Source organism: Scomber scombrus, chromosome 11 (genome assembly GCF_963691925.1).
Source record: "Scomber scombrus chromosome 11, fScoSco1.1, whole genome shotgun sequence".
Taxonomy (NCBI): Eukaryota; Metazoa; Chordata; class Actinopteri; order Scombriformes; family Scombridae; genus Scomber; species Scomber scombrus.
Window position 1 is genome coordinate 17663592 of NC_084980.1, and position 18266 is coordinate 17681857.

At 39.6% G+C, this 18266-nt stretch overlaps 4 protein-coding genes across 6 annotated transcripts; all 4 read left to right on the forward strand.

Annotated features, from left to right (window-relative positions):
• Positions 1 to 84: 84 nt before the first annotated feature.
• On the forward strand, positions 85 to 2149 carry bcl10 (BCL10 immune signaling adaptor). Its single transcript, XM_062428715.1, has 3 exons — positions 85 to 313; positions 967 to 1255; positions 1356 to 2149. The coding sequence occupies exons 1-3, from the start codon at positions 263 to 265 to the stop codon at positions 1766 to 1768; spliced, it is 753 nt and encodes a 250-aa protein (XP_062284699.1). The 5' UTR covers positions 85 to 262; the 3' UTR covers positions 1769 to 2149.
• A 1581-nt stretch (positions 2150 to 3730) lies between these two features.
• mcoln3a (mucolipin TRP cation channel 3a) lies at positions 3731 to 7113 on the forward strand. Its single transcript, XM_062428211.1, has 12 exons — positions 3731 to 3958; positions 4062 to 4229; positions 4349 to 4502; positions 4797 to 4878; positions 4958 to 5054; positions 5184 to 5283; positions 5402 to 5514; positions 5804 to 5953; positions 6137 to 6238; positions 6352 to 6474; positions 6617 to 6823; positions 6958 to 7113. Exons 1-12 carry the CDS (start codon positions 3731 to 3733, stop codon positions 7111 to 7113), a joined length of 1680 nt encoding a protein of 559 aa, XP_062284195.1.
• Positions 7114 to 8993: 1880 nt separating this feature from the next.
• Positions 8994 to 15286, forward strand: ssx2ipa (synovial sarcoma, X breakpoint 2 interacting protein a). Of its 3 annotated transcripts, XM_062428903.1 has the most exons (14): positions 8994 to 9126; positions 10290 to 10428; positions 10634 to 10800; positions 10995 to 11204; positions 12008 to 12118; positions 12223 to 12358; positions 12489 to 12564; positions 12657 to 12837; positions 13104 to 13251; positions 13483 to 13619; positions 13836 to 14009; positions 14112 to 14229; positions 14376 to 14529; positions 14650 to 15286. In XM_062428903.1, exons 2-14 carry the CDS (start codon positions 10386 to 10388, stop codon positions 14792 to 14794), a joined length of 1800 nt encoding a protein of 599 aa, XP_062284887.1. In that variant the 5' UTR covers positions 8994 to 9126; positions 10290 to 10385; the 3' UTR covers positions 14795 to 15286. The 3 variants fall into 3 exon arrangements, with proteins under 3 accessions (XP_062284887.1, XP_062284888.1, XP_062284889.1); XM_062428904.1 differs by lacking the exon at positions 10290 to 10428 and having other exon boundaries at positions 9010 to 9126; XM_062428905.1 differs by lacking the exon at positions 8994 to 9126 and having other exon boundaries at positions 10410 to 10449.
• Positions 15287 to 15752: 466 nt separating this feature from the next.
• LOC133990533 (guanine nucleotide-binding protein G(I)/G(S)/G(O) subunit gamma-5-like) lies at positions 15753 to 17458 on the forward strand. The gene is made up of 3 exons (XM_062428874.1): positions 15753 to 15887; positions 16584 to 16726; positions 16994 to 17458. Exons 1-2 carry the CDS (start codon positions 15807 to 15809, stop codon positions 16707 to 16709), a joined length of 207 nt encoding a protein of 68 aa, XP_062284858.1. The 5' UTR covers positions 15753 to 15806; the 3' UTR covers positions 16710 to 16726; positions 16994 to 17458.
• Positions 17459 to 18266: the final 808 nt, after the last annotated feature.

Sequence of the window (18266 nt, forward strand, 5' to 3'; positions counted from 1 at the left end):
CTCCTCTCGTGTCGACGTAAACCGACAAAATCAGGAAGTCCGGGGTTTTTTTCTTCATTTTTTTTCGCTTCATGAAACGCAAAACTTAAGTGGACAGTGGACACACAGCCTTTCAACGCCACAATAATGACGTGTAACATTTATTAACACGTGGTTTTCATTCATTAATGTCGTGTCTTTCGTTATAGCTGGATTATTAGTTCGTTTTTAGTCGATATTTATTACCCGGAACACCTGGATTTTCACTTTGAGGGTGAGAGGGATGGAAGCTCCTCACCTCACTGAAGATGAAATGGCAGAGATTAAAAAAGACGTGAGTATGAGACTTCTGCCGAATTTGAGTTATACAAAAACGTATCTATCTGATAAGGTAAGGTGTGTGGATAATACAATTATATTTGTAGCCCTGTTAACACTTTTATTTGACCCTGTTAAATGTAGGAAATACCCCGCCACACCCTCTCTGTGCCCTTATTATCAACCCATGTGAGCATAATAATGAGATTTCATAACACTAAATTAAGGTTGAGTGCACTTTTTCTGTAAATACTCAATCTGTCTGGTCAAAAGCATTACCAGAGGCTGTAGTAGACACTATGTGCCACTGAGGGCAGAACCAGACTAGGCTCCAAGTGATTTTAGGCCATCTGGTTGTCTTTTGTGCTTATTAACGTCATAGTGTTCGGTTTTAGTGATAACCTGCAGATTATCAGTCTTTCCTGACCCTGTGAAAAAAGTAACTCCTCCAGTTCAGGGCCTTTAGAGCTCATTTGTTCTCATTTTGCCTCTCCTATGTTCAAGATTCAAGACAACTTTATTAATCCCTTGAAGGGCAATTCAGTTGACAGCTTGCACCACAACACACTCATACAATTATAACAAGATAAAACACAGAAGAAAGAAGAGTTGGCAGCTGTGTGCAAAATGTGCAAAATCAGTGTGCATAATGTGGCTGTGGATGTCCAGGTGCTGATCCGGATGCGGCACTACCTCTGCGACAAGATCCGAGCAGAACGCCATCTCGACTTCCTGCGCTCTCGCAGGATCCTGACTCGGGATGACGCGGAGGAAATCAGCTGCAGGACCACACAGACCAAGAGGACAGCAATGTTGCTGGACATCCTTGCTGAGAACCCCCGCGGACTTGATGCCCTGATTGAATCCATACGAGAGATGCGTGCGCAAAACTTCATCATCACCAAAATCACAGATGAGGTGCAAAAGGTCAAAAATGAGAAGCTTGAATCTCTTAAAGGTTAGTAGACCAAAAGTCATAATTAAATCTGGTGTGTGTATATTTGGTGTTTGTTTAATGACATCTCACTTTTTCTGTCTTTATCTTTATTACTCTGTAGCAGGGGCTTCCAGTTCCTCATCTGACAGCAGCAACCTCAGCGTTCCGAGCACAACCAGCGACCTCTCCAGGACATTTTCAAACGACTCCACCATGCTCTTCCACCCAGATGGAGAACGAAGCACCTCCAATTCAGACGCAGCAGCCTCTCTCAATCTGCCATCGTTACAGAAAGGTGGAGACTTGTCCTCTGTGGCTGGTGTTAGCCTCGCGGTTGCTTCATCCACAACCTCCTCTAGCCTTCCCAGGCCTGGAGATCCAGGAGCTCCTCCACTGCCAGATGAAGTAATGATCGAACCCCCTGCCAACATCGACACCGGGACACCGGGGTGCACCAGCAGTGGAGGGGACCCGAACTTCCAGCCCCTCCGGTCACGTTCTCTCACTCCCACTTCACACAGGAGCATCTTTTAGGTTCACATCACAATAAGACGGTTCTCATACAGTTAAAGGGATAAAATCCTCATCTACTGGACTCAACTCACATTCAGACAATTTCTCATTACTCTGTTTGGTGTTTTGCTGCCTTTTGATTTGGAAAGTTGTAAAGAAATGCTACACATGAGATAAAAACTACATGTTTTCCACACCAATCAGCTCTTGAAGAGAAAATACCCACAATTATTCACTGGGGCTGGGTATTGTTAGAATTTTTCCCCCTGCTGCCTACATAATAGCTGAGTTTCAGTACTGAAACCACATTTGGATACCTTACTACCTTACTATTTTTCTATAAATGTCCTTTTTTTATTTAACAAAAGAGTTAAAATTCTCAAAAGTTAAATTTTGGTTAAACACTAGTAGTGGTACACAATCCTTTGTCTAAATAAAATACAGTTTAAATTGAGAGTTGATAGTTTTCAATACTCATGCTTCACACACATTTCAGTTGGTATCAAAGAAGTACTGTCTTGTGAGCTAAAAAAATGTGACTCGTCCTCTTTAACCTTTTCTACTCCTCTTCTTTTTTCAAAGGTGTGATTTTCCTGATTAACTGCATGGTTTGGAAACATGGCAGCTACAGTTTATACACTGGAATGACTACTTGAGCATATTTTTATGTGTTAATTGAGCCAGTTTGATCTTTTAAGACACTGCCTTTGACCTGAGTGGTGTATCATTAAGTCAAAAAATTGTTGTTCTCCATTTTCATCACTACAGAAGTCTTAAATAACAAAACATACAGTGAAATGCAAACTATGCTCCGCTTAATACTTAAACTATGAGCCATGTACCATAATCTGTTAAAAACTGTGTTTTCCTCATTAGTGACTGTGTGTGTGTGTGTGTGTGTGTGTGTTAAGGATTTATTTATGTGATTTGGCATGCTCCTGAAAAAGAAAGGTAATTTCTTAACTAATTTGATCTGTGAAGTGACGAGATTTCTTTAAGATACCACCAAGGAATCCCACAACCTTTGACCTATTTGCTTTCTCGTGATACTGTTTATAAAATACTCACTGTAAATGTAAGTCTCTACAATATAAAATTAATTAATGAAATTACTAACAGATGGCAGAAGCGCACTGTACAAACAGTATAGCCACCTCTGCATATAGAGATGCTGTAACTGGGTGCCCTATTTTTGTTTATGGAAAAACTGGACATGCTCAAAATGACGCAGAGGAATGACAGTCATTGTGGTGAAGGTTGGTGTTGTGACTGCACCGCCTGATCTTCCTAGACAGTTGAGAAGCCGTGAGTGCAGAGTAGTCGTTCTCTGGCAGCAGCCCACTGGTGCACAGCAGGTGTTAGCAGGTAATTTGCTTATTATTTTCTATATAGATGTTACATTTTTCCTCAAGTTTTGGTACTTTACCTTTCTGTAATTTACACAGCAATGGAGTATTCTAAAAAATATATAAAACAATTTCACAATAATAATATCTGCAATGTAACATTTGTTCTATACTGTTTGCTGTGGTGATTTTATTGCAGAGATTTCAAGATTAACAGTTTGATATGATAAGTAATTTGTTTCATAAGTTGTCAAGTCTGTCAACTTTCTGTCTATTGCTTGCTAATTTTTGGCAGTTCTGCTACTCTAAGCTATGCTCAGCTACTAAAAATCACCCATGGATGCTGGAAAACACCCTTTTGTGGTTTTCTACAGCATTACCACTTATTCTAGTACAATAAGTATGCACTCTAGAGTAATATCTTAAAGAGAGTTGAGAAAATGGCAGCAGTGAGCTCATGTTGGAGAACCAGTTTGATAAACATCAGAATGACTGGAATGGTTGAACCTTTATCTTCTGTCTCCAGCACTTTTCTTATGAATATTGAACATTTAACAAATAAAACATGAAGGAAAAACATTAACAAAGCAATCATCATAAATTCAATAAGTTCATTTCTACTCTGTCGGTCAGTGTAATGGAGGACTTGGAGCCTCTGTTGGCTGTGAGGTCAGAGGAGAGGAGGCTCAACGGCCAATGCACATGGAGCTCTCACACTCAAAGCCTGGAGTCAAAGGTGGTGGAGGACTTCAGACGGAGGCTGAAGTACTTCTTCATGAATCCCTGTGAGAAATACAAGGCCAGGACTCGCAAACCATGGAAACTGATTCTACAAATATTAAAAATTGCAATCATCACAGCCCAGGTAGAGTGTCCAAATTGCTTTGGTTGCTACTGTCGTTAAGGATGAAAACGTACCGAGGGTAAATATCTAATTCTTGCATATGTATGTTTTTTCCCCCTTTAAGTTAGTCTCATTTGGACTGAGCAACGAAATGATGGTCACCTTCAAAGACGAAAATCTGATGACATTTAGACATCTGTTTCTCAAAGGATACAAGGATCATCTGATGGGACACTACGCACTGTACACAAAAGCAGATGTGTATGATCACATCTACTACATTATCAACAGGGTACCAAACATTTTGGTTAATGGCAGCTGCAAATCATATTTTGTAATTGTACCTGTAAACATGTGTCTTACTTCTGTCTACATACTCCCCCCCCCCCCCCCCCCCCCCCCCCCCCCCAGTATATCAATCTCCAAAATCTGACTGTAGGTAATCTTGCATATGAGAGCACTGATGGCATGCACACTCCTCTCTCTGTGTGCCAAGAGTTTTACAGAAACAGCAGCATTGATCCCGGCAATGAGACCTTTGACATTGATCCACACATTGATAAAGGTACAAGCATGTTATTGCTATATAAAGACATCAAATCCATCACATTAATTTAATCAAGTGGATAGTTTGTTCTAGATAGCCACAGCTGCTTGTATCTGTAGTGTTTGATTAGTTTTTTGTGCTTGATGTTTGGTATTTATAGAAACTGATTCATGGCATTTATGTGTGACTCCATGAAAAGAGGAAGCTCATTCTGTCCACAGCAGCACAGTGTAATCAGAGGAACAAATGCTAAACCATACAATGAAGTCGAGCTGTTTCTGAACATTTTGCTATGCCATTTCCTCCTCGCAGAATGTATTTCCATATACCCTGCGCTGTCCTTTCACAATGGCGGTTTGGGGACACACACTAACTTCTCTTTAGATTTCAAAAGGTAACTAAGCTGAAAATACTGGTTTCCTGCTAGGTGATAAGAGCACCACCTGCTAATATATGTTTGTGTCTGTGTCCAGGCTGCTATCAGTGAACATCTACTTGACTCTGAAAACCATCAATCTGCAGACTGTGAGGCATCATGAGCTACCAGACTGTTATGTCTTCAATATAATGGTTGGTGACCAGTCTGTAAACTGCCACACCAGCATTTCAGCTATTAGAATACATTAGCTGATGAAAACATGCGAGTTTTTCATGCTATTAATGTTTCCTGACATTAAATCTTTCATTGTTTCTATACAGATAATGTTTGACAACCATGCGCATAGTGGAAAGATAAAAGTGGATGTCAAAAATGATGTTACAATTTATGAGTGCAGAGACTGGAACGTGGAAGGCACCTGTAAGTTTGTGCATCCCAACTCCTAATGATTTAAAAAAATATTCACACCTGTCATTGCTTTAAAAAGCCAGCAGGAGGGGGGCACACTCACCTGAAATCTGTGCTTCCGATTTTCTAGCCGGTAAGCTCGACTACCTGCTCATAATGTTTGATTACGTGGTCATCCTTGCCTGCTTCACCTCTCTCATCCTCTGCACGCGGTCTGTGATCAATGGCATCCAACTCCAGTTCGTGAGTAAAGAGGAATAACAATTAAATGGATTATTATCATTAGGATTTAGGTATAATGGAACTGCTGTTTTATGCTGCCACCAAACTTGAGGCTGTCAGAAAGCTTCATGTATTGTTTGTTCAACTTCTCAGCAATCACATATATGGTTCATGCATGGTTAAGTATAATTTTTTTGTCATACTGTAAATTAATAGCATAATAATAGTATTTCTATATTTATTTGACACTCTGCAGTCAATTGAATTCCTTTTATGTGAGTTTTACAATGTGTGTATTTCCCTCATGCAGGAGTTCAACATATTCTTTCATGCCTACTATAATAAAATTGTGACCTGGTCAGACCGTTTGGAGTTTGTGAATGGGTGGTATATTCTCATCATTGTCAGCGATACATTGACCATCGCTGGGTCAGCACTCAAAATTGGAATACAATCAAAGGTCCGTTTTTCATTGAGCATTATTTGATTTATTTTCCACACATTATTCATGATCTTTTACAACATAATGGTTAAAGTGCTTCAAGATCAGCTCTCATAAATTATAATGAAAAGTTAGTAAAGGCTCTTATGAACTGGCAACTTATTTATATTTTGTTTATTGAAATGTACTTTTATCTTGCAGTACCTGACAAGCTATGATGTCTGCAGTATTTTGCTGGGAACAGCCACAATGTTAGTCTGGGTTGGTGTGATTCGATACCTTGGTTTCTTCAAGAAATACAATGTAAGAACATCCATAGAGTTTTTTTGTTTAGCTTTTTTGCATAATGCATCAGTCAATCTGTCAAGATCAGCAAATGCAAATATGGAGGAACTGAATCTCATATTTCCTTCCAGATCTTGATATTAACCTTAAGGGCAGCATTCCCAAACGTGATCCGATTCTGCTGTTGTGCGGCCATGATCTACCTCGGGTATTGTTTCTGTGGTTGGATCGTGCTCGGGCCTTACCATGATAAGGTATGTAATCACATTGAGCATCCGTATCTTTGTAATCATTGCATATCACATTATTGCTGTTTCAAATGTCAGTGTTCAGGTTTTCTCTGTTCTGCTGACATTAAATATCAAAACATCATTATCAAAACTTATTTTTCCCCAGTTCCGAACACTTGATAAGGTGACAGAGTGCCTCTTCTCGCTCATCAATGGGGATGACATGTACGGCACCTTCCTGAATATAAGATACAAGGGCTACATGGTGTGGCTATTCAGCAGACTCTACCTCTACTCCTTCATCTCTCTGTTCGTCTACATGGTGCTCAGCCTGTTCATTGCCCTCATTACTGACACCTACGAGACCATCAAGGTCAGACTGAGTCACCTTCTGAGAGATATTCTTAGATTTTGCAGTACAGAGATGTTTTGTAGGTCACAGATAATTGAGGAATCTGTGTTATTTATCTCTGCAAGTTTAACTGTGTTACACTGATTCTTTTCCAGCATCACCAGCAAGACAAAGCACCGGTGTCCCAGCTTCAGGCCTTCATAACAGAGTGCAGGGACGAGCCTGAGTCTGGAAGATACCAGACTGATGAGGAACCAGCTTCTTGCTGCTTCTGTTCTTGCTGTTTTTCTGGATGCAGTAAGAAGATGTAGTTTAAGTTCTACCTTTTGCAACGTGTAGACAAAGAGGCAGCATGAGACTGAATAAAGCCCATGTACAGACTCCTGACTGTCTGTGCTGAGCATTTGTTTCCTTAATGGGTGTTAATTACTCAAGTAGAAGTTAGAAGTTATTTGATGTTTACCTGACTTGCTGAAAACTAAAGAAGCCAAATGCAAAACCCTCTCTGTTGAAGAGTGGATGTCATGGAGACCAGTTAACTAAGTGCTTAACATGACAGAGCCGATGTAATAACCTGATTGTAAGAATTTCAATATAAATATGCACTACAAACCTTTCATTCAAAATTTTCCATACCACTTCCTCTAGAAGGTCATGGGGGGCTAGAGCCACTCCCAGACAAACAACCATTCACAGACACGGGCAATTTAAAGTGACCAATTAACCTAATCTCTATTGGTGTGTGAGAGGAAGCCATAGAAACCCCATGCAGGCACAGTGAAAACATGCCTACTCCACACAGAAGGGCCCCAGCTGGCCGGCATGTTCAAACCCAGAACCCTCTTGCTGTGAGGCAACAGTACTAACCACTACACTACCATGCCACCATCCTACCAAACAAATCCACCTCATTTCAGTGATACGTTCAAAAGTGATGGAGGGAAAAAGATCCAAATTTTAACATGGACTATATTCTGACAAAGGGAATCCATAAATGAGTGAAACAACTGTATTTCTTACTATAAAGGTCTATATGTCAAGATTCAGATCTTTCTTAATTTATGTTGCTTTAGAAAAAACAAACACCCTGATTTCACCAAAACAGCATAACTGGGGGCTGTACTTGTCTTCCCACATGCAGTTGAGTGCAACACTGAATGTTGATTTACAATATAATGTACATTCACATGAAATAGCTACTGAATTACAATAAGACTACCTGTAATTAGTTGCAGTACATATTTTCTCAGCACTGTACAATACTATATGGACATACAACTACATCATAAGGTGTGTGCCTGTTGTTTTGCTTTGTGTATTTTTGCACTGATTCTGTGTGTGTTTTTTGTACCTGTGACCAAGTCAGTTTCCTTCTTTGGATAACTGAAAGTTACTGACAACTGGAGTAAAATCCCCTGTGCACATTTGTTAGTATTTGGACAATAAAGTTGATTCTCAGCACGCAATCTATATGCTGCCGTTTTCTCAACTCCCAATACAATAACAGTGGTGTAATGTAGCTAAGTACATTTACTCACGTACTACTTAAGCACATTTATGAGGTAATTGTACTTTCTTTACTTTCCAGTGTTTCCATTTAGTGCGGTATTTTGTACTTCTACTCCACCACATTTCAGAGGGAAACATTGTACCTTTTACTTCACTACATTTATGTCACAGCTATTATAGTTACCAGTTACTTTTCAGATTAATATTTTACACATGAAGTACAGTATATGATCAATTTGTTATGTAATGTTTGTATTGTTATAGACACTATTCAAGAGTATTTAAGGTATTAACATTTTCTCTAACTGGATTTTGCACAATGAGTACTTTTAATACTTTAAGTACATTTCGATGACAATATCTATGTACGTAAAATTTTGAATGCAGGACTTTTATTGTAGGCTACTGCTACAAAGTATGAGTGGGACATTTACTTAACACAGCAAGTCATAACCAGGAAAGCCATGTAGATCATATTTGTAAAAACGTGTTTAAGAAAAAAACACCTCAGGTGTGAAAATCCTCATGTGTGAGCTTGCAGCACAAAACTTGGTGACAGGTGACATTTATCTCTTGCTGCCTCAGGGATGTCATTGCTGTGCTTTATGACAGCTGCCACCTCTTATTTGCATAATCGTCCACTGCGCATGTTCACATCCAATGTGCGGGACAGATACTGGTTGCCTAACAACGCTGCCTCCAATAACAGTGACGTTTGATTTGAGGCTCTCTGAGGAAAATACTTCAAAAAAACACAATCAGCTGCAGCCTGCTCACCTCCTGTCGTGTGCTTCAATGCGTCCAGACTGAAATAGGTAAGTTTTTGGGGTGGGGGTTGTTCCAGTTTCTGCTGCTTTTCAGGGTGACGACTGAACTCGGTACGGGTCAGGCAGTTGGGTGTTTCCGTGAAGGAGCATTTTGTTACTTTTATCGGCCCGTTTTGTTGACGACCCATTTCACGCCGTTGTAGTTACAGGTAACGTGGAGCGTGTGTGTCTGTTTGTGTGAAACGTAGCATTCAGCTTTTATACAAACAAGCAGAGTGTAAACACCTCGTCTCAGTTAACACCAGCTTAATTTTCTAAACCAAGAATGTGACATAAAGTTAACCTGTCTAGTTTAACCTACTTAAACGTGGTAAATTATTTCACCAAAAACGACTGTGACCACTGAAGTTAAAACATGGGTTTAGCAAGCTAGCCAGCGTTAGCAAACATTAACTAACAAAACTATAAATCTAGCTAAGCTAAGTTACCACTAACAGTACACTTAACTTGTCTAACTTAGCTGTTTATTGTCATGTAACTTAAAGGTAAGAGCACTCAACAGTACAACGCCAAAAGCATAGCTTCCTTTAGCATTATCTCATCCTCAGTCATGTTTGTTTATCGCGTTTGTGTCCAAGTTTGGTACTTAAAGATAAAAGTAGAGCAGGGTGTCTTCTGGTTTACAAGATAAGGACATTCATTGGAGTGAGTAAGCAGACCCTCTGTTAATAGTTGTGGTTCATTCAAGGCTTTATAGTTGCATGGCTGGACATGACAGCAATGTTTCCCTTTTGTTCATCAACACAATGTGCTTGACAGTCCTGGCTTGAACACTAGTTGGAACATTATAGCACATAGTAAAGAAAGGGGAGTGGCAAGGGTAGAGATCTGGTTCAACTTGTTTCAAAAGAATATGTCATAATATTGCCCCAGAGGCACAAAAGTATTAAAATACATATGCTCTCTTAGATTTAGCCCCTCTGTAATGTGATGACTCCCTCGTTTTTATTTTTGTAAATCCTCTGGTTGAGGATGAGATCATCTTACTACCCTGCAATTTAGTTGCCAGTAGCCAGTGGGAGGACCCTTTTTAAAATCCAATCTCACCCGGACTGGCAGAGGCACACATCTGCAGTTAATCCTGTGTGGGTGAAGCTTTGGCCCAGATTATCAATTGCCGGTCTATCTCATGGCTTGATGCTCCATCGCAGGGCTCAGTTCCAGTTGGAGCCTCTGATCCACTGCCTGGCTGCTAATCCACCCCTTGGTTGATAACTCATGACCTCGTGTCCTGATGTGTCGGTGATATGGGAGAGTGGTGGACAACAGTGCCAATAGAGACATCTATGGGTACGTTTCTCTACTAATGTGGTATGTCTAGCAGAATATTTCAAATATAGAAAGGCCGACTAGAGGTGACCTATATTTGCGTTCTCATTTTAGAGCCGCAACCTAATTCAATCTTCGGCAGAGAAGGGGAAAGTGTAGTAGATGTAATGTGCCTGCATTTGCCATGATTTTCTCTCTCCGTGTCCTCTGTTTGTTTGTTTTTTAGGAAACTATGAGCTCTCCAGTATATCAAATGTGACAATGTCCCCCTCGAGACAGAACAACTTCGTGTCAATGCTCTCTTCATTGCCCCTTTCCAAAAGCTCTTACAATGTGATAAGTGCCTTTTGCACAGAGGATAATATTCCTCAGTGCATCTCATACATCAATCAGGTACTAAATGCTCTGGTTTACTTCAGTATAAAATATAATGCATTTGTCCAGTCACAGCCTTCACATTATAATTGTTTACTTTTTAAAATGTTCATTATGGCCATTTATTATTTTGAACTTGACCCCTTTTACTTGCTATGGAGGTAATTCAATACAACTCCACTATAGTGACATAAATCCTCTTTCTTTCACAGGAGCTCATGTCCCTGGGACTCTCCTCCACATGTATTGAGGCCATCTCACCAGGGGGAGGCGCCCTGAGCACAGTGCCAGCTCTGAATGCCATGTATGAGCTGCTGCAGATTCAGAGGCGCACCATGGGCACTTTTGAGGAGCTTGAGAAAGAACAGCTAAAGAAGTCCAGCACCTTGGAGCACATTCAGATGAACAACTCCAGACTCAAGGCATGCATGACGGGGGGTTTCTAAGGTTGCTTCTTAGTCCAGTTTCAATCCTGTTCTGTTTAACCTCAAACCATTATAATCTTTGTGTGCTGAAGTAAAGCTGTAGTTAGACTTCTGACCGAACAGCAAATTTCCTTCCTTCTCATTCTTTCAAAAAGGAATGTATATGACTAATAGACTAAAGAGACCAAACCAGCTTAAATCCCTGCACAACTAGAGTTTCCTGGTTAACTTTTACTATTTAATATCATTCTGAATAGCACAACAATAGTCTTGTATCTCCTAAATTGTCTTTGCTTGCTAGGCCAAAACGGCCTCTTCTGTCTTAAACTACCAATGAAGAAGTTAAGATTAAGTGGAGCACATTACCAGTTTTAAAGGATCAGTGTGTAGGATTTAGGAGGATCTATTGGCAGAAATGGAATATAGTATTCATAATTGTTTTCATTAGTGTTTGTTTGTGTTTTCATTACCTTAGAATGAGCCCATTATATTTCTGTAAGGACTGGGTCCTTTTCTATGGAGCATTTCTACAGGAGCCCAGAACAGACAAATACTAGTTCTAGAGGGGGCCTTTTGAGTTTTTGCAAGTTTCACAGTTCTCCTTCACTCTTGGAAGGAGAAGGTATCGGAGGGGTATTCAGTTGGTTGCAATCTGCAACTTCACAGCTAGATGCCTCTAAATCCTACACACTGGTCCTTTTTATTATTGGGTTTTACTGAAGAATCCACTCTTAACCCAGAACTGACTGCTTGTTGAAAACATTCCAATCTCATTATGTACTGTGTTTTTTTCCTCCCAGGATCAGTTGGAACTGTCCACGAGGGAGAAATCGGGTCTACATGAGACCGAGAGGCAGCTACAACTCAAAATTAAGACTTTGCAAAGCTGCCTGAAAACTGAAAAAGACGAGGTAGACTACCTTCTGTATTACAACCAGTAACAGTCACATTTTGACTTTCACAAATTAATGGACTGCATCTGCATGAACTGTTATGATTTAATCATCCTTGACAGGTTCAGAAGCTCCAGAGTATCATTGCCAGTCGTGCCTCCCAGTACAGCCATGATGCCAAGAGAAAAGAAAGAGAATCAGCAAAGCTCAAAGAACGCCTCGGCCAACTACTGGTTGACAGAAGGGATAAAAAAATAGGTAAGAAAGTCTCTAGCATGCATACATACATCTCTGTACGATTTGTGATGAAAGCCTTGCTTTAATCCTTTTCTGTTTTTGCCTGGAAATTTGTAAACATGATTTTGGTTTCCCTGTTTTTCCCAACTAGCTATTGATATGCTGAATTGCCTGGGACGCTCAGATGGAAAAAGAAGCCACTGGAAGACTGCAAAAGTGACAGCCAGGTATCATTTAATATATCTTGTCATGTGTAGGCCGTCTTTTTAGACTGTAATATCAATCAGGTTAGCTTTATTTGCACTCTTGCTCCCTGCAGCCATGAGGGCATGATGTACAAGTCCTTGCTCAGTGACTACGAGGCGAGTCATAGGTCGCTGATGCTGGAGAACGCTGAGCTTAAGAAAGTCCTCCAGCAGATGAAAAGGGAGATGATACATATCCTGAGTCCACGCCAATCCTCCAGCAGAGGAGCCACTGCTGATGACAGTCAGGAGCAGGTATGTGTGGCTTTTTTTTCCTCACGAAAATAGTCACCAACCAAATAAATGTGTTTGAAGTTGAGCTTTGATGATGGATGGAGGAAATGTTTTCTGATGGACAGGCAACTAACAAAAATTTAATTTTTTTAACTGGCTAACCAGATGAATCATTGGATTAATAATTGCAGGCCTTACCTGTGAGAAAGTTTCTATCTGTATGTGTTTAATGAGATGAAATGCATGTATGTTGAGAAGAGAGTATTTCGTTCCTCTGTTTTTCTCAGGCTGATTCAGATGGGGAAGAGAAAGCAGGTGACTCTAGCAGGGAAACGCTGGATCAATCATGTGAACATGCCAGGGAGTTGCTCACCAACAGCATCCGCCAGCAGTGGAGAAAACTGAGGAACCACATGGAAAAATTAGACAGCCAAGGTACAAGAAGCATTGTCACATATACTGAAATGTGGAAAAAGTGACTGTAGTTCTCTACAGTTTTAGAGATCAAGTGATTGACATGCCATTAGGATTCTCTTTTAGACAAACATCATGTGAGATTGCTTAAGTCAGACAAAATATATAGCAGTTCCCTCTAGTATGTACAGATATATAGCATGCCTGAAATGCAATTTAGATTATTAACTGTAGATGTTTTTGTTTGATAAGCATCTCAAGCGCACAATCAGCTGGAGTCTAATAAAGAGGTGATACCAAGGGAGACCCATGAGGATGAGATGGAGAGGATGAGGCGTGAAGTGCAGCAGTGCAAAGAGTTCATTCATGCACAGCAGCAACTCCTCCAGGTCAGTTGTGTCTGCCAGTTCATAAGACCAAAGATGGTCTGTAGATCCATACAGCACCAAATCCCAAGAGGATACTTCTCACAAGTGCAAATTAAGAATCCTAGCATAGATAAATGACTTGTCTGTTGTGGATTGTTGAACGGTAGTCTGACGCACTAAAGAACTATTTGGACTAAAATATAATCAAAGTGTGTTTGTCTGTTTCTGCCCATGCAGCAACAACTCAACACATCATTTGATGATGAGACTGCAGCCCTTCTTAATGACTGCTACACTTTGGAGGAGAAGGAGCGACTCAAAGAGGAATGGAAACTCTTTGAGGAACAAAAGAGAAACTTTGAGAGGGAGAGAAATAACTTCACGGAGGCTGCTATTCGCCTGGGGCGAGAGGTACTCATATCTTCTAATGTTGTGCCATATTTTTATTCAGCTCATATTGTGGGTGTTGTAATTGCATTGCTTTCCTTTTTAATCTTTTTTTGTACTTCACAGAAAAAGGCTTTCGAGGAGGACCGTGCCTCTTGGCTAAAAAATCAATTTTTGAACATCACTCCCTTTACAGACCGTAGGAGATTTTCCTCATCTGATGGTCAAAGTGCCTTATCAATCAGTAAGTCAGTGTCATTTTTGGTGACCGCACCAAATTGCAGATGACATAGTGGAATGAAAACCTAAGGAATAAACAATACAAGCTATTAAGAATGGGGGTAAAAATATTTAATTAATTACATTTTTCCCTTACCCGCTGCTTTGCAGGAAGTGAGCCAGAGATGAGGATATCTTCTACAAAATCTCAGCTGGCCAAATCATCAACCTACACTACATTCTCCACTCCTAAACCTGCACAAAGTGCTACTGTGCCATCCACAACCGAACTTTACCGGACACTCCGCCTTATACCAGACAGCAGGTATAAATAAGTCACTGAATTACTTGTTTTGAGGGCCTTTTTTAAATACTATGAAAATATTCAGTGTTGTTGGTGTATTATTGTCATACACATTAACTGTCCTTTTTCTCCCTCTTTCAGTTCCTCCAGACCTTCAAATAGAAGATGCCGACAGGAGTCTAGCATCATTGATGATAGAGATACTCGGGTCAAGTCAAAAAACAGAGTTCGATGTGGGGACTTGGGTATCTTCTCTTTGGGTGAAGATGAGAACAGCCTTACTTGAAGACCCTTTAGTGCCTTTTTTCCACCAAGTGATCCACTTGAACATCAATGCATGGCTGACTTCCCACAGCATTGATGAACTTTTTTTTTTTCTTCCCCAACATCATTGCTGTGTTGCTTCGTTATGGACATACGCAGATCATTCACCAAAGCTGACCGAACAAGAAAGCACTTTAATGATTTTGCCATTGTTCATTTACTTTCTGTGCAAACAAATCAACACTGACATTTGAGAAATTAAGCTATATTCAGTCAGAAAAGGTTACCAAGTAGTGATTTTTTAATATATATAATATATATATGACTTTGAAGTGATTTCTACAGTTGATTATATATTGAAAGCTTAAGTTTTACTTTAAAATTAACCCTGTTTACATAATGTAGATATATAAATTATGAGTATACTTTTACTGGGAGCATGTTGAACATATTGTTTAGGATGACCATAATCGTATCTTCTCTGCTGGTGTAAGTACAATAAAGATTTTTTTTAAATTAATGGTTTTATTTCCTCTAGTGGATTTAAACAGGAAATGCAGTCATTGCGAACAAGCGGTGTTACACCGTATTTGGTGACCCATCAGATTTCGTGATTTGCAGTGTTAGAAGAAGTACAAGTTCATTCTTTACTTAAGTAAACTGCAATGTAAAATACACAATTACAAATAAATATCGTAAACGTATCACCTGCTACATTTATTAACGTACGAAAGCTGTAGTTACAGAATCGAGCCCTATTTTCTGCTAAATGTGTACTTTTGCTTTAGTTATTTGAGTGGGATTTTAAAAGTAGGATTTCTACTTGCAATCAAGTATTTTTACATTGTGGTATTGATAATGAAATAAAGGATCTGGGTACTTCTTACACCATTACAGGTCACCGAATCTGCTGGGTCACCAAATCCGGTTTAACACCTCCGGCATCCGGATGTCATCATCTTTGCTTTTGTCTCAACATCGAGCCCCAAATCCTACACACCGCCCAGCGTTCATCTCTGATATACACATCGACAATGTCGGGCTCCTCCAATATTGTAGCGATGAAAAAAGTCGTACAGCAGCTCCGCTTCGAGGCGAGCATAAACAGAGTCAAGGTAATTTATGGGTTTCATGTTTTTTTTTCTACTAAAAAACGGGGGTTCATCTCGTTAGCCCGGTCCGCTAGCAGCTAGCTGTGCCAGCGTTAGCCGCTAGTCAACAGGCACCAACACCAGGGCGTTGCTTAGAAAGAAGGGGAAGCATTACATTTGTCTGCTGTAACGTTATTCTTCAGATTAAACACTCAACGTTTTGAAAAGAAAACATAAAGTCGAGACCTCTACGTTACAGTTTAATAAAGACGATCGGAGCTGTAACAATTTAACCTCCTAAAAGTAACAAAACTTCCGAAAATGCAACCCAATTAATCTATACACATTTCCAGAGGGCAGAGGCCCCTCTGCAATAAGTACAATTTCTGATGTCGTTAATTAAAATGCACGACAGTCAGCAGATGTATTGTTTGTTATGCACACACAGTATGTTTTCTTTCTCTGTGTCGTATTCAGTAGATGCATATGTTCAACACAAAGACGTCTTTGAGAGCAGCTGACTAGAAAGAATAAATTAAGTGTAATGCATACAAGAATATTTTTACCCAGAATGTCCCAATCAGTGATGATTCAAACATAACAGTTAATTTAGCAGCACTTGGTGCAACAGATTGCATATCTGAATTACATAGGATGTCTGTTAGAGAGGCCCCTCCGGCACCCATGTCATGGATTAAGTTTCTGGTGTTTTGTCTCCAGGTCTCCCAGGCAGCTGCAGACCTTCAACAGTTCTGCATGCAGAACGCCCTGCAAGACCCTCTGCTCACCGGTGTGTCCTCAAGCACCAACCCTTTCAGGCCGCAGAAGGTCTGCTCCTTCTTGTGAAACCACTGCATTCATTGGTGAGTCCGCAGCCCACTCAGATACACCTACAAATATATTCAGAACAGTTTATTGGTGTGATTTGTTTTGTATCTATTTTTTTAAAAATTAACACGCATGTCTGAACAGCAGTGTTTTGATCAAGATCAAATCCTCGGATTTCAAAAGGGTGCCTTGCTGTGATTGTTAAATAGATTTGACTCAGTACAGTGAAAGTGAAACCCAGGCCCCGTCATTAATTCATTCATATCCTGTGTCTAATCCATTTTCTATCTTTGTCTTCCCAGGCCTTCATTTTGATGCTACAGGGAAAAGTTGACCTCAACACTGCTCCTCATGCCAAGCCATTATACTGCCACGGGATCTCTTTGAGTGTAGAACACATTGGCATCATGTCAGGAAGATGATCATCTATTTTCAGCCACAGTAGAAGAAAGGAGACAGTTTTATTTTTCATGGCACAGTGTGATTTTCAAGTAAATTATTGTGCCTTTTCTATTGTTCTATTTTAGTCATCACTGTTCTGGACTTTTTTGTATTTAATGAATAAAAACATTCTTTATTACTCCAATGTTGGCTGATTGATTAGCTTTCTATTTTCTGCTACTCATCAATTTGACAGATGATAGATGTAACAGCTTGTGAAAACCAGCTGATGGAGCTCTGCCAGGAGCATTTCTATGTTTTAATAGGTAAAATAAACAGCTTATATCTAAAACATGAAATAAAAATTTGAAATAGCTTAAAAGTCACAGCATTTCCTTTTTTATGTTCATTGCAGCAGAAAGCCTTCTTTGCTTAACTCTAGGCTTCTGGTATGGTAAAGAAGACCATACAAAGTGTTGCATTTTTGTCCATGGGAAGGTGTCTGTAGTAAGAAATGAGTGAATGAAGTTAAAAATTCCATTGTAAAAAATTGTGTATTTGGGTCCAGCTGTCTAATCAGTGATCAAATGTTTAAATATCAGTGTGTCCAAAAGATAATCCTTAAACATACAGTATTTGGTTATGATATATATTCCATCGTAGCAAAGTACAGTAGTTTATGTATTTAAACGATAGGTTCACCATTTTTAAAGTGTGTCTTAAAACAGTACGGTGCCTAAATGAATATTGAAAGAGGTTTTCCACGCTGTAATCATTCCTTCAGTTCATATTAAAAAGATATTTGAATATGCTTTCAATGTAAGTGAAGTGGGGCAAAATCCAGTGTGTCCACAGTCATTTTTTGGGGAAAAAAGAGCATTTAAAAGTATCTGAAGCTTACATGAGCTTAGGCAGTTTGAATTATTCATGTCAAGGGTATATCTGCTACTTTAGCCTAAAATCTTCTCTTTGTGTTTCCTCAAGCTGTTTCCCTGTTGAGCTGGGTGGATGTATATTAGAATCAAATGTATTCAACAAGTATCAAGTACAAGAAATTCAATTTGACCTTTTTCAAAAGAATAAGCAATGAGCATCAACATTAAACAACAGACAAACAGTGCAAGAAAGGGACAGTAATTTACATTTCTGTGTAGTGAGGGTGTACTATAGTATGTGCTTGCATATTGACATGCT

Bases quoted from the DNA above. Each gene is read 5' to 3' on its own strand.
- mcoln3a (XM_062428211.1), top strand. From the start codon at position 3,731: ATGGAGGACTTGGAGCCTCTGTTGGCTGTGAGGTCAGAGGAGAGGAGG. The intron at 4,879-4,957 runs GTAACTAAGCTG...GTCTGTGTCCAG, and splicing joins TTCTCTTTAGATTTCAAAAG to GCTGCTATCAGTGAACATCT. The intron at 5,284-5,401 runs GTAAGTTTGTGC...CCGATTTTCTAG, and splicing joins CTGGAACGTGGAAGGCACCT to CCGGTAAGCTCGACTACCTG.
- bcl10 (XM_062428715.1), top strand. From the start codon at position 263: ATGGAAGCTCCTCACCTCACTGAAGATGAAATGGCAGAGATTAAAAAA. The intron at 314-966 runs GTGAGTATGAGA...GTGGATGTCCAG, and splicing joins TGGCAGAGATTAAAAAAGAC to GTGCTGATCCGGATGCGGCA. The intron at 1,256-1,355 runs GTTAGTAGACCA...ATTACTCTGTAG, and splicing joins GAAGCTTGAATCTCTTAAAG to CAGGGGCTTCCAGTTCCTCA.
- ssx2ipa (XM_062428903.1), top strand. From the start codon at position 10,386: ATGGGAGAGTGGTGGACAACAGTGCCAATAGAGACATCTATGG. The intron at 10,429-10,633 runs GTACGTTTCTCT...TTTGTTTTTTAG, and splicing joins GCCAATAGAGACATCTATGG to GAAACTATGAGCTCTCCAGT. The intron at 13,252-13,482 runs GTACAAGAAGCA...TTGTTTGATAAG, and splicing joins GGAAAAATTAGACAGCCAAG to CATCTCAAGCGCACAATCAG.
- LOC133990533 (XM_062428874.1), top strand. From the start codon at position 15,807: ATGTCGGGCTCCTCCAATATTGTAGCGATGAAAAAAGTCGTACAGCAG. The intron at 15,888-16,583 runs GTAATTTATGGG...TTTTGTCTCCAG, and splicing joins CGAGCATAAACAGAGTCAAG to GTCTCCCAGGCAGCTGCAGA.